This window comes from Lissotriton vulgaris, chromosome 2_1 (genome assembly GCF_964263255.1).
Source record: "Lissotriton vulgaris chromosome 2_1, aLisVul1.2, whole genome shotgun sequence".
Lineage (NCBI taxonomy): Eukaryota > Metazoa > Chordata > Amphibia > Caudata > Salamandridae > Lissotriton > Lissotriton vulgaris.
This window is the reverse complement of record NC_141687.1, coordinates 1,748,144,609-1,748,159,203: the sequence shown is the minus strand read 5'-3', so window position 1 is coordinate 1,748,159,203 and position 14,595 is coordinate 1,748,144,609. Positions and strand designations below refer to the sequence as shown.

Sequence of the window (14,595 nt, the reverse complement as noted above, 5' to 3'; positions counted from 1 at the left end):
TAAGTCAGCGCCCAGTGCGGTGCCACCAATCTCACCTCCCTAGATCCAACCCTGCAAGAAAGCTTGAATAGTTGTCTACCCCTTTATCAGTTTCACAGCACAGAAGATTCCCACCTTTCACTTCAGCTGAAGCATTTCAACTGTCGGAATTAACTGTCCCGGGATGGTTACCTATTCCTAAAAAGTAGGGGAACTCTATTTCTTAAACCAAAAAAGTATGGGCATGTTGTGCCCCTCAGACGCACCCTGACTTTGACCAATGGCCTGAGTTTACCAGCTACAAAGAACTGACAGGAAAACTGGCTTTGAAGCAAGGAGAGGGTGTGGGCACAAGCACAGTCCAGAGTCCATCTGGCCTGTTCTTTGGTAGAGGGAGAATGTAAAGCTCTCTCACCCTCCACATGGCACCAGCATTCCCTACCCCGGATGTCCTGGCCCACAGCGATCCCTGCTCCCATTAACCACCTATTTTGATCTGGTGGTAAATCGGAGCCAAAACGTGCATAATTCTACAGAGAATGAGGATCAGTGCTGGATTTGAAAAAAAATACTCAGGAACTCATAAATTGTGAGTCAAGTTGTGGCAGAGGAAAGGGGGTGGAGTCACAAGGGACAGAGCTTGAAAACAGTCTGACAAACAACGTATAAATAAAAAAAGAAATCAGCCACAAAGAAATTGGCAACAAGACATGCAACAGAAAATCTGTTCTAGATCACTTAATTGGGCAGAAAGATGCTACATTTAAAAATATTTTACAGAGTTAAGACACCTCCTTCTGAGAATATTGTGAGCTAAGCAATTGTGAGGGGATTAGAACAGCTGTAGGATAACGCTGGTGTTTAACACAGTTCTTGGAGAGATCTGTGTTTTGTCCAGTTAGAGTTCTGACTCATAAAGGAACATAGAGGGTTAAATGTGTCTGCTGCAAAGCTCATCTTGTAACGTGCTGATCACGTTTTTTTTATGTATTTACTTAGATAGGTAAGTGGGCTACTGGTTTGATGATTTGACACTGAGATCATTTTGTTACTTCCAGTTCACAAGTTACAAGCCTTCTAATATAGCACAGTGATCTATCTGTAAGCAAAGTGTAAGTCATGGGTTTAGATCCTTATTGTTTTTTTTCTCAAACTGTTGCTATTCTAAGAATGCAAAGAAATGTTCTTTTGGGAAGAATAAAGTCTTAGTAGTGCAGACAACTACAATCATTGGGTTAGATTTTATATCCTCACTTTATGCTTCTCATAACTGTTAACTCTTACCATATAACGTCTACAAGGCTGGATGCTGAGCTGTCTTATGTACATTTCCTGTACATTTATTTACACACATGTATGATTCATTATGCCTGTGTGAGTGAGATGTAAATCACTCTGACACTCTACACTAGGATGAGTAGCGCTACAAAATAATTACCTCAAAATCACAGTTTCTCTTAAGCACTTGTGAAGTGATAACACACTGCGTGTCTTTGTTTCCTTCCATTGCATTGGCATCTAGGTGTTAGGCTCTAGATGGCGCCCAGCTAGGATGATACTTGAACAAAAGAAGTGCTGATGGCCCTTTTAATCGGGCCTTTCTTTTGGGCCCAGCTGGAAGTGTAAATAGGAAAGCCCTCCTCGCCGCCTGCAGGTTGCTGCTCTGAACGGAATGCAGACAACTTGCAGGTGCTGCTCTTCTGTGTAAACCACTGGAGTAAGCAGATCCTTTAGAGAGAAGTGAAAAGAGGGAGGAAGGTTGGTTGTAAGCTGAGAAACCAGATCAGGGGATTGTATTGCTCAGGAGCAAGAGCCCTCACACACCCAATTGGATGTCATGCTTCATCATCTGGCAGCTCCTCGTTCGGCCGGCGCTGCATTGCCCAACGGGCCCCTCGAGGGGGCTCTTAGCAGGAGATCTTTTAAATTTAGATGCTGTTTGTGAAGTATGGGTGGAGGTGCTCTGAGTGTAGAGTGGTGTGGCGTGAGTTTAAACGTAACTAAGAGATACCCTAGTAAATTTAAATATAGGTGTCCTCTTATAATGGTTAAAAGCAGTGGGTGGCTGAATGTGGAGATAATGGTCCAATCTAGCTAATTGAGTTGTGTATAAAAAGGTCAACATGTTTCTTGCCAATTAAAGTTGCTATCGATCTGGGCAGTTATTCAGGACCGAAGACCTAATGTACTGAGGATTGGGGAAGTCTAAGTGTATATTTAAAAAGGTACCCAATCACATCAAGAAAATTCTAAGTGTATGTAGAATGCATGAGGGTTATTATAAACCGACCTGAAAAGAAAAAGGTAGAAAGGTAAAAGTATAGGTTTAGCGCTAAATGCATGCAATGGCGAATCGAATAACCCCTTAGCAATGAGGGTGCAAAGTTGCAAGGCACTTAAACAAATACAAACTGATGCACTGAAGTACAGGGCATTTAATAGCCCAAGAGTATAGGAGCTAAAGGGAACTGACCAAGAAAAGGAGTGTGGAGATGCGGGTAAGGATATACAGGGTGCTCCTGCTACTCACATGCTCGTGTAGAGTCGCTGGCCATTTTGCTGGTTCTGCAGGCGTGTCTTGGCGAGGTCGATGGGAAATACACAGGTGACACCAATCAGCCCTGCTATGCCGCCATTAATTAGCTTGGCCGGTAAGCTGTGAATCCAGGAAAGCAAGAAACGTTTAGTCAGCAGTAGGCTGTGAACACTGGGAACGCATACACATTGCATGGGAGTTGACACATCCAAATCAGTGCTAAATCATGTAACAGGTACAAAGTTCAGTAGATTACATCTGGCTTCTTGCCTCATCAGCTGCTTCCTGGGAGACTGGCCATTGGCAACTTTCCACCAGACACAAGTTCCAGCTCTCATCTTTCCTCCATACCACCAAATACACACACACATCCACAACTTCTCAGTGGCAACAATGCAGTGTTGTGGTTGGTCTAAGTGCTGTGGTTTGGTGCTCAGACTGGGTCTGGGGGCATGGTATGTTCTCCACACAGGCTGTAATGCAGCCTGTATGTAGAACATGGGGAGTGTGCATAACTTTTTGGTCGGCCCAAGAGGGCCGGCCAAACAGTCTTTGCGCACTTGGAGTGGGCAAACCACTCCTCCCCTGCCATGCTCTGAAAGCAAAGCAGCCCCGTCCGCCCACAAAGCAACAAGGAAACATAAAATGATAATAGCTTTGTTATATTCATTTTATGTTTCCTTTATTTACACTGCTTAAAAGGAGTGGGGTGATGCTTCTCTGCCTTAGCGGAGGAGCCGCCACTGCAACTTCTGTCACCTGATCATGAGAATCCAGTTTGCAATGCAGCGAAGGAACATGAACACGTGTTCAGTGAGACATGCACTTATGTTTAAAGTGTGCCGGAAAGATGATTAAACAGTTGACAACATCTTTTGTTTTTGTCACATCTCCATCCTTGATCTGCCCTTGTTACATTTCCAATGATAAGGATTCAAAGCTCGCTAAAGTTAAAGTTGCTTAGCAGGTACTTGAAAGGAGAAGGCTGTATCTCACTTAATGAATAAGGCATTTTGCGATCCCAGGCTCTCCTGCCAACTTACACGAAGTGTCAGTTTCAGCAAATGAAATACATTCTTGGGCTGAAACTCAGACACAGCAATTTTTCAGTATTAGGTCTGTGGATATGAAGATATTTGCAGATAAACAAAGAAACTAATGATAATCAATCTGAATTCCTAGACCAGCATGTAGCCATCATTGACCAATTCACTTTTCTTAAAATGACTGTTCGAAATGGCCCTTTCTAGGGTGCTTTACCTCAACTTTTTGCTTTCCCCAATTTCCACTGCGCTGGATGTTAGACTTAGGACTTTAACGCATTTGGCACTCCCGTGCAGAGTCAAAGCGATGTGCTCGTTATATACATACTGTGGATCGGAATATACATGATTGGCTTATTCAAGTTAGCTGTAAGTCCCTTGTCATGGGGTAAGACTAATGCCAGGGGTATGTATCCATGGGCATACAGCACTGATTGTACCATCCACGAACATAGCTCATCAACTGTGCCACAGGTTTGCCCTGGTGGGACCTGTGTGCACGGGTTACTGTTACTCGGTTTGGCATTTAAAAAGCTATGTGTCAAGGTTTTGCATGTCTCCTGCTTTATCGGAGTTCTCCCTGGTGACAGGGTGCGGTATTGGGAAGAGGTTGGGCAGGTGTGTATATGTGTTACCTGCAAGAGTCATTAATGTGCCGGAAGGTGTATTCAGGACAATGGGGCCTGCTTCTCACATTGGATTACCATGAGGGGGCTAGGGAACGACAGTTGTGCATTATTTCCTGTGGACAGAATAGTAACAGTATACTGTTTAGTATCAAATTCATAATGGCAAATTCTCTCCGGTAGTGGGAGGGGGTTGGACATTACTGTGTTGGAAATGCCATTTTGGGAAAGTGAGCATTTTGAAGCTCGGGTTCTATGTCCTTGGCAGCCTTTCTCCAAATTCACAGCTGGGTGGGTAGCCACATCTGTGCATTCCTGATAGGGGGCCATAAACGAGGGGTTCACAGGAAACTGCGGGCCTCCAACTCTAAGGGGGCTTTATGGAACAGTTAAGTAGGGGTGGAATTGGCACCTGCATTCCAAGGGTCAGGGTCTTGGCCCCACTAAAGATTATGATCAAACCTCCTGGGGTAGGATGGTACACAGGGCAAAATATGGAGAGGGCCTGTGAATTTCAAAGGTGGCCTCTTGAACTGATCGGATCTTCAAAGGCCATGGTGGGTATAACTACTGGGACTGGGATACACTTTTGGATTTGGAACCATATTATGCTGGTTAAAAACTAGGACATTGACAGGGGGAATCATTAGGGGGGCTTCAACTGAACTATCAACAGACTTGTGGTGGCTTGGAACTTGTCGTGCTCCAAGAAGGGGACTATCACTAGGTAGATTTTGCCTGGAAATTGCTGGCCTGCAGCTAAGTGCCAACTGTTGTAGCCTGGGTCTCAAAGTACTCTCCAAGGGCCAGTGAGCTAGCCTCCGGTCCTCTAGATCCCAGGGACACAACTGATCTCACTATCTCCACAAGATCGTTGGTACTGCACTAGTAGTGGCGGCGAAAGGTGGAAGTGATCTTGGTTGGGATAAGGACCGTCCTGATATACACTATCATTTTGCTGTGCAAGAGGAGTGTGAGAGCAAGATCAGCAGCCATCTGAGGTGCTCAGACGTGAGGAGTTAGAGGTGTGCTGCAGAAATCCGCAGAGTCCATGAGACCAGTGCTTGCAACCAGGGGCCTGTGCTCGCTCGCGTGGATGAGGTGTCCGAGGGGTGTTGGGGAACCTGTGCTGGAAGCTGAGACTGTCTTCAGCCTCCAGCTCAGGAGAACGACAGTGCCGGACATCGCAATTTCTGTCAGAGGTCATTGGCTCCCTCTCCCTGGACCCACGCCACAGGGTGCTTTGTTTTGGAAAACACCGTAGCGAGACCCGAGGGTTTTTGTGGTGCAGCTGACTGTCAGGAGTCCACGGTAGGTCACAACTCCACTTGAGGGGGAAAGCATTTTTCCAGATGGAGAAGCATACCAGCTTCCTGGGTCACAACCTTTTGTCTACGGGGATATCGATCCTGCAATCATGCTTGTGCCGCCAGTTCGATGCGTCTTAGCTAGCCCGAAACTGCTGGGTCTAACAATGACCAGTACACAGTTAGAGATGGAAATATTTACTCTTTAACCTCCTTTTCAAATCCATTGTACTAAATTGAATTATTTGAGATGTAGCCTATGTTCTCCCATATCCGAAAAAAACCTTCTTTTAAGAAGTACCATGGTAAGACACAGGTCGCATTGGCAGACACGCCCATATGTTAAATCGTTTTTTCAGAGTTTCTATTTTTGTGCAATAATTATGATGGAGATTAAAATGTCTTTTTACACTTGGATTTAGATATAAACATATAACATAGCAGAAATTGAAACAAGTTTCATATGATGTGTAGAAATGTACTTATTAGTGGGCTTTAGTTATGCCACATTTTCTATGTAGAACTCCTTTTTAAACAAGATGGATGTTATCTCAGTCACTCACTCCTATTCACCCCCCCTGCACACATGCTCTCGCCGCAGGTTTCACAGAGTACACAGATGATGATCTAATGTTAATTCCTCTGCTGCAGTGGTCTAACTAGCGTTGAATTTGCTACAGTGCTGTAAGGTTCCAACAAATATTATAAATTGTTTGTTTTCATGCTGGATCCATTCATTAAGCGAAGGTCCTATTGTTAATGTTTCATATTAGTTAGAACATCTCTGGATAACATTACCATAGAGGTTGTTGAATTATGTTTTCTTAAAACTGGGATGGTGTTTACATTTATGGTAATGACGTTTATTTTTCTTGTGTTCCGATTTGCTGAAGAAACAATACTTTTGCTCAGACCACAATGATTTCACATTTGTTCTATGCAAGAATTGCATATAAGAACCCCTACATTATGGGGGTGAGCCAGAAGACTTTCCTGTTCTCCTAGGGATGCTGCCAGACTTCTTTCTAATTTTGCTGCTCATTTGGGACTCAGAATTATTTTCAGATTTTGCATTCTTTATATAACTTTGCATCTGAGCGCCGTCATGGCACTGGTTCTGTACCACTTAATTTGGAATTTTGTAATAAACCCCTTTTTATTGATCTAGAACTTAATTTTTGAGTGGGCCTCATTACTTATTTAACTGCTTTACTCTGCTAATTTATGTTTGTGTGGTGCTTAAACGTGCAATTCAATCTGTTGGAGAGCTGTATAGGGTAAACGTTTGGAGATGTGCACATTTTGGAGTGTCCTAAATTTTTGGGTACGTTTTTGCTCCAACACATGCACACATACCTAAACTGTGGCCACTCACAGTACATCCTAATACACTTGTAATATGGCAGACGGGATAGTAATCAAACTTGTGATTGGAGTACCCATTAGTCAAACTCTAAATAAGTCCCAAAGAGCAGAATCAGTTTCAGGAGCTAACAGCCAGTAATGGAGACACGTGTTAAACTTCAATCTCCTAACCAACAGACTTCTCTTTTAGACCTGGGCGGCCAGGTAACTTTCCACACCGTGCAAATGTGCACAATATTCCCTGGAATCTTTTTTTCCCATCCCAACAAGACAGAAATGAGCAATTTTCACCTAAAACAGACATCCTAAGATTTGACGGAGATTCCACATAATTCAGACACACTATTATTGCCCAAAATTGACTATGAACCCATCAGCGGAGACCTGAGAAAGAACTATTTTAACCTTGTCTCAAGCTTCACCCAATTGCTAACAGCCTTCAGCGACTGCATTAAATAGGCAGCTGCTGAGCTGTACCCCACAGCTTACCTTACTGCTTACTGAATAAATGCTGTGCCGCCTCTTGGAACAACTTGCACACACAACTTAGCAAGGATATAAGAGTAGAGTGCTAGAGTTATATCGCTCAGAGTGTAGCCTCCATTGTGTCACTCGAGCTCCTAAGAAGCATCCTTTGGGAAAGAGTGTGAATTCTTAGAATAGCCAAGCTTGTAAGTAGACAGGAGTCCACTAGGATGCAAAACCAGTTATGCTTGTTTACATAAGCCTGTGGCATAAGCTATGGCATAAACTGATGTTTGAACCACTCAAGTGTTTGGTTTGTTTATGGATGCAGTCCTATACTTGAAGGACTTCAGAGACAACCACTGCCACTTTGGATCTTATCAAGGGGCACCTCTAGTCTCTCGCTTGGTGTGGTAAGTAAGCTGTTCTGGATCAAGTCTTGGTCTACCATACCTTTGTTTCATCAGTAGGGGAAAATTACTGGTTGTTAACAGAAAGGGTGCGTGCTGGAAGAAAACCTAGCTGACCAGATGTTCCCTCACAGGTAGTGCAAGCTCAGAATCATCTGTCTATTTACAGCCATCATATAGAACCTCCTATCACAGGGCTTCAAGAGATGGAATAGACAACATTTTACAGTGATCGGGGAGGAGTGAGTCCAGCAGTTCTCGTTGAAGGGCCATCCCCAGATTACAAGGTAATCATTAAACACAACTCCTCGTTCTCCTAGGAGGACTTCTAGCTAAAGGTACTGGTGTAGTCTGCATCGTTGTACAAGTTCATCCTCAACAGTTTCCTGCGTAAGATCCCAGGGGTTTTTAAACATCTAGGATGTAAAGACCGTAATCCGGACATCAAAAGCCTACCACATTGGATGTGAGCCCCACACCCTGAAAACAGCCTCAATTACCCTATTTGATGCCAATGATGTTATACTCCATGGGAGTACATTTGTTTTTGCAAAAAAAATGTTCACTCATGGACTCAGAATAAAATGTTTGTAAGTGGCTTTGCAGGGAGCGAGTGGGGGCTGTTGAACTGGACAACCGGTGAGGCAGGAGGGCAAGATCTGATTTGGAATGCACTAGTGAGCTAGGAAGTTGTTGGGGAGAGGGCTTCAATAGGCAAGAAAAAGGGGAAGGCGAGAAAGAGGAGCGAGATAAAGATGCAGATGTGAGAGAAGGGAAGTGTGTGAGAGAAGGGAGGAAAGGAGAAATAGAACTGGAGAGACTGAACGAAAATGTGAGAAATACAGAATGCATGGCCATTTCTTTTTTTAGATTTGTGTATTTTTCAGTATCAATACAAAGACATACCTTGAAACAGCGCCTCTGACTTGGATTATATTAGTGCCTGTTAGTACTGCATTTAGAATAAAACTATACATCAAGTGTTATGTCAGAATAAATTATCTTTTAAAAAACCTCAATTTCTTCACTGTATCACTACCTCCTGCCTTCTCACCTCGAGTAATACTTTCTTAGTATAGATGCCACAGGTTTGCAGCTCGAAAGTGCTGTAAATAGCAGGTATCACAAATACCAAATTAAACGGTGCTTATTCCTGAAGACCTTGGAATGATAAAAGAAGATTTGTGCCCTTGCAGGGCTTCCAGCTTGTTACCCACAGTTATACAAAGATGCTTTAAGGTCGCACGGGTGCACAGATCATTCTAAGATTGAGATCAGAGGTCACTAGGGTGATGGAACTTTATTTCAGCCAAAGAGAATTCACAGACATGTGGGTCAAGGACTAATCTAGAGGAGGTTCTTATTATCTAAATGTCTTTAAAAAAAGGCAGAGCATATGGGCTTATTCACCTTTCATATCAAAGCCTAATTTACTGCTTTTAAATGCCGAATTATTAGTGGCTTTAAAGCTAACTCTCAAAAATTCTTAAATATACTGATCTCAAAATGTTGCAAGTTCTGTGCACTACAGTAAGTATGCATGTTCATTAACTCTCTCTCTAAATATACCTTCCCACCCACCTCCCTTCCTCTAGAATGACTGCCACCTGGTTTTCTTTCATACACTCACACCTTGCGGAACATTGCGCTAAAACAGTGATAACACAAACTTTTCCCTTCTCGTGCAGTGTCACTGGGGTTAGTCCTGTCCTATCCACCCCACATCCTAGATTTCCTCCAGCCTGTAATGGATGAGGAAACGCTTTTCACGTGATTCATTTTTGTGAGACTCTGCTGAGTGTCACTGGAGTCCTGCTCCACCAATACTGCTAGAACAGCTGTCTTCCACTTCTTTCCTCATTTATGAAGTGTACTTCTACAGCAGTCGCCAGCATCCTGGCCTTAAACAAAGGTGACTGGATACTGCTCATGGGACCAGCTCCCTTTCTTGCTATTTGGCATTATTTTACCCATTTGACAGCCATAGCATACATGGCCCTCTCTAATTACCCCATTATTTAAGCATCCACAGAGAGCACCTCATGACACCCAAATGCATCCCACATAAGATCACAACAAACGCAATACTCTGAAAAGAGAGTAGCCATCTTTTTTTAGACACAAAATACCACCCACTTTTTTTCATTTTTAGGTCGAGCCTAGACAGCCCGCAAGACCTATTATTATCTCCTCTATTGGCTTTTGGCATGCCCTTGAATTGCCATTTGTTCGTTGTGCCATTCAGAAATCCGGGATTTTTATTGGTGCATTGGGTCTGATTCTCCCGCCTTTACATGCTTGGGTCACGCCCAGGTGATTTCACTCATTGTTTGCTTGTGCTGGCCGTCCAAATACGTCGGCGGTTCCTCCTGGTCATCCTGATCTGCCTTTTTTATTTTGTAAGCCATCAACATCGCTTTAGGTTTTTAGGCCGTTTCACGGAACAATGCTCGATTCCGCACCCGCAAATTGTCAATTTCTGTCCGGTAGCTGTTGAGCTATGCCGACTGCTTTTACTAAAAAAAATGCGAGACGTATTGCATATCTAATGCTTGTTCTGTTCTGGGACAGCCAAGAGCTGGTAGGTGGAAAAAAAAGTTATGTAAAATGGTCAAGATTCTTTTGTTACACAGCAGTTACGCCTCTGTTTGCTCTAATAGCCACTCTGAAACAATTTAGATACCTCTAAAATACTTTATAACTGATTTTGTTATATTTTTGCTGGTTTAGGTTTATATTTCAGAAAGGAAAAAATACTCTAGTTTACCGCTTTTCCCAATATATTTACGTTCCTGGACTAAAAATACATGTAGCGCCATAAGAAAACGGCCGGAGGCGGGGCGTGGCTTGGACGCCGATGGCGATAGTCGCCTGAGAGCTCGGCTCCGGGACTGAGCCCGCATTGATCCTGCAGATCGGAGTCCATGGGGCACCCTAGTCCCCGCAAACCGATGATCGGACTGATTGGAACCCACTGGGACACCCGGTGAAACTTGAAAATCGGTTGATCCGACAGAAAATCGAAGTTTGGGGACCAGCGGAGTGCGACCCAAGATGGCGCCCGGACCTCCTCGACGCCTTGCCCGGGACCCTTAATCCGGAGGAACATCGTTGGGCACGGCGCACCCTCCGCCTCCTATCTCCCTATGATATGATGGTCTGGGTGTTGCTTTACCCAGTATCTGAGCACGGTGACCGATCCCGGACGGTCTGAGTTCCGGGCTATCGTTGACTTTGAAACACGGACGTCTGGCGACCCTGTGTGTTGAACCGACCCCTAGTGCCGCACCCGGCTGCACCCCGCCGAGTGACTGGACTCCATGAGCAGCACGGCGCCTTGGCGCCACAAAGTCTCCGGCGGCGTTGGTGACTCTCGTTCTAGATCCTCATCGGCCAAGCGGGCCTACCAGACCTGGCGCCGATTGTCCCCGCCTCCTTCTCGGTGCCCTCCGACGACACGGTGGTGGCACGGCCCGGGGTTGCGGAAGACCAACAGGCCCTGGAGACAGAGATCGGCGACCCGCGGCTCCACGACAATTTGCCGGGAGAAACAGAGTGGACGCCCGTACTCGGTGGCGCCTCTGACTGACTTTCCACCGTGGGACTCCAGCGCCATGGGAAAACCGAGAGGACCCAAAGGAACCACTCCAGCTGCCTCGGATTCGGAGGCACCGGACAAAGATGATCGTGGGGACCCGGAGAGCTCTGGAGGCTCTCACTTGCAACAACAATTTGACCGGGTCCTGGAGGCGATAGCGACCACGCGCTCGGCCCTCCAGCAGGACATTGCCCAGGTTAAGACGAGCTTGGGCCTCCTTAGAGCGGACCATGGCAAGCTTTCGGATAGGGTCAAGGAAGTGGAGGGCTCGATGAAGACCTTAGAGCCCGCGCAGAAGACCCTGGCCGCGACGATGAAGGATGCCCTATCCAGGATTGAGGCCCTGGAGCGGCGAGCGGAGGATGTGGAGGGGCGTAATAGGCGAAACAACATTCGTGTGGTGGGCCTGCCAGAAAAGATTGAAGATGGCGATATGGTGGCCTACTTGGAGGCCTGGCTCCGGGACACGGTGGCGCCGGAAGGCCTATCCTCCTTCTACACTCTGGAGCGAGCACACAGGGTGCCAGCGAGGCCGCCGCAGCAGGGCCGCGCCCCACGGCCGGTATTGGCACGCTTGCTACATTTTAGGGACAGAGATCTCATCCTCAATGCCGCCAGACATAATGGCCCTTACAAGGTGGAGAATAGCCTGGTGAACATTTTTCCGGACTACACGTTTGAGACCCAGCGCAGGCGGTCCTCTTTCCTGGCGATCAAGCGCGAGCTCCGGAGCGAGGGCATCCAATACTCGCTCCTGTTTCCCGCAAGGCTCCGCATAATCGTTGATGACAAGACTCAGTTCTTTGATTCCCCGGAGGACATCTGCAACTGGCTCGAACTCTATAGGGCTGGTAAAGATGGTTTCAGCTCGTCATCTCAGCTGACAACAGAACCTGGACAGCGACGGCGGTCCAGCAGACTTCGGAGTCGCCGTGGCCAGACGGGCAGACCCTCGACCGTGGAGACATCAGCGGAACGGAAGGGAGTGTTGGAGATGTTGACTACGATGTCTGGTTCGCGAGGAGGCCCCATTATTGAGGAAACGGACCCTGGAGAAGAGGGGGCGCCAACGGACTCGGAGGAATCGGTGACTGACAGTGTCCACATGCCGGTGATCACTCCCAACTCGGTTGAGGACCTTTTGGATGGACAGGGGTGATGGGGTGAGCTACTTCCATTTGGGTGGGGGTCTGCAGCGGGGGTGGCAAGGGTTGGCGATTGCCCACGGACTCCGGTGTGATGAGGGAAGGGGTGCCCTGCCCGTGACATAGCTTTTGGTTTTGGGCTCACTTTTAGTCTCGGTAGTCCGGGAGTCGAGGGCCCATTACCGGCGCCCAGCCCGCACCTAGCCCTTAAGGCCCTCCTGCGGTGGCGACCGCAGGATTAGTCGGGGATTTTGGGATTGTTAGGGGTATGGTTTGGATGGGAACTAGATGGTACTATTTGGGTCCTGTTCTGGGGAGGGTGGGCAGGGGTTTGTTCCGACCGGGGGTTGTGGTTTTTTGGTTGGGGAAAATGGCCGCCATCAGTGTTGGGTTGATTGTTGCACTTTCTTTGTTGGGACCGGGGTGGAGAGACTCGGAACGAACGCTATGTGACAATGGCTGATGTTGCTAATGTGAAATGCATTACTTGGAGCGTACGAGGGCTTCACACTATGTCTAGACGCCACAAAGTCCACGCTTATTTAGTGCGTAGAGGGGTGCAAATGGCGCTGCTGCAGGAGAGCCATCTCAACAAGGCGGAAGGGGCGGCGCTACAGCGTAGATGGAGGGGGCAGGTCTTCTGCACTTCGTATTCAGCGTATGCCAGGGGGGCGCTGATTTGGATCAGGGCTGGGGTTCCATTCCAGGTTACAAAATCCGTGGTGGACCCGGAGGGGCGCTACGTAGCCATCTCAGGCACACTGGGGGGGAGGGACCTGAACGTTTGCTGTGTTTATGCGCCTAATGTGGACCAGCTCGCCTTCCTCTCCGGGTTATCGGGCTCGTTGGCCCACTTCTTCTCTGGGCCCCTCCTGCTCGGAGGGGATTTCAATTCAATAGTAGACGTGGAGGCCGACCGTTCGCACCCCCCCCTCCCTGACTCTCCGGTTCACCGTGTGGCTAAAGGTAGGAGGGAATGGCAGGCGCACTGGGGGCTCTCGGACATCTGGAGAGCACAGCACCCCGATACTAGAGACTACTCCTACTTCTCGGGCCTGCACGAATTGCACGTCCGATTAGACGGGTTTCTGGGCTCGGCGGAGTTGATTTCAGCAGCGGTCCGGTCTGAATACCTGACCAGGACTATCTCAGACCATAACCCTCTCTTGCTGGACCTTCGCTGGTTACCCGGGGTTCCCGCTGTGCCCACCTGGAAATTGCGCCCGGAGATCTTGGAGGACGCGGTTTTTAAGGCGGACCTGGAGGATACAATCTCGGAATATTTCGCGTCCAACGGGGGTACTGCGGGATCGAGGGCGCTGGAATGGGACGCCTTTAAGGTGGTGGTCAGGGGCTACTGTATTGCTAAGAAGGTGGGCATGCGGCGAGTCATCCTTGATGACTTGGCTGCGGCGGATCGGAAGCTTCGTGAGTTGGAACTCCGCCGCCCTGGGCGTCCTGAACTTCAGGAGTGCATGTCACGTTCAAAGGATACACTGGTTCGGCCCCCTCGGGAACAGAAGCTCTTACCCCAAATCCACCCCAGGGGTAACTCAGGGACTACTGAGAATTTCGCTGTCCACAGAATTAACCCCGTGGGGGAAAGGGGAAGTGGAAGACAAACAAAGAGAGACACGCTTCGGACACTGGCTCCCAACCTGGTCTGGTCTGGTCTGCGCTGTAAAGGTAAAACACTTATTAGATTTCTGACTCACCAGAAAATGTTACATCTTATTATCTATTCTATTCTGACCAAAGCTAATTCTTACCAGTGTCTAAACAGAAGCTAGCTCCTCCCTGTAAATGTTTGTCTGGTATTGTATATCTGATTCACTGCAAGAAACTGGCTGACAGCTCAAGAGAAAAACTGTCTAAGGAATGGCCACCAATACAGTTCAAGGCAGCTAGCAAACATACAGTCTTGAAGTTTTCATGTAGAAGGTTGCAGGAAATATAGTCTATAAACAAGCACTCTCTGAAGTCTTTAGTAGAATAATGTTCTCTGTACTCTGAAATGCTAATCTCTCAGGCTCAAGGATCCTCTTGCTCCAAACACTGCTAGCTTGAAGATATCATCACCTCAGTCATTGCCTGGAGACTGAAGCACAAGGACCACACTCT

General features: G+C 47.1%; 1 protein-coding gene across 3 annotated transcripts in view; it reads right to left on the bottom strand.

Moving 5' to 3' along the window:
- Positions 1-14,595, bottom strand: part of SLC25A22 (solute carrier family 25 member 22) — a 318,065-nt gene that overhangs the window by 182,055 nt on the left and 121,415 nt on the right. For all 3 annotated transcript variants that reach the window (XM_086957761.1, XM_086957763.1, XM_086957762.1), the window contains exon 3: positions 2,510-2,635. In XM_086957761.1, coding sequence (XP_086813887.1) covers positions 2,510-2,635 — 126 coding nt within the window. The remainder of the gene's footprint in view (positions 1-2,509; positions 2,636-14,595) is intronic.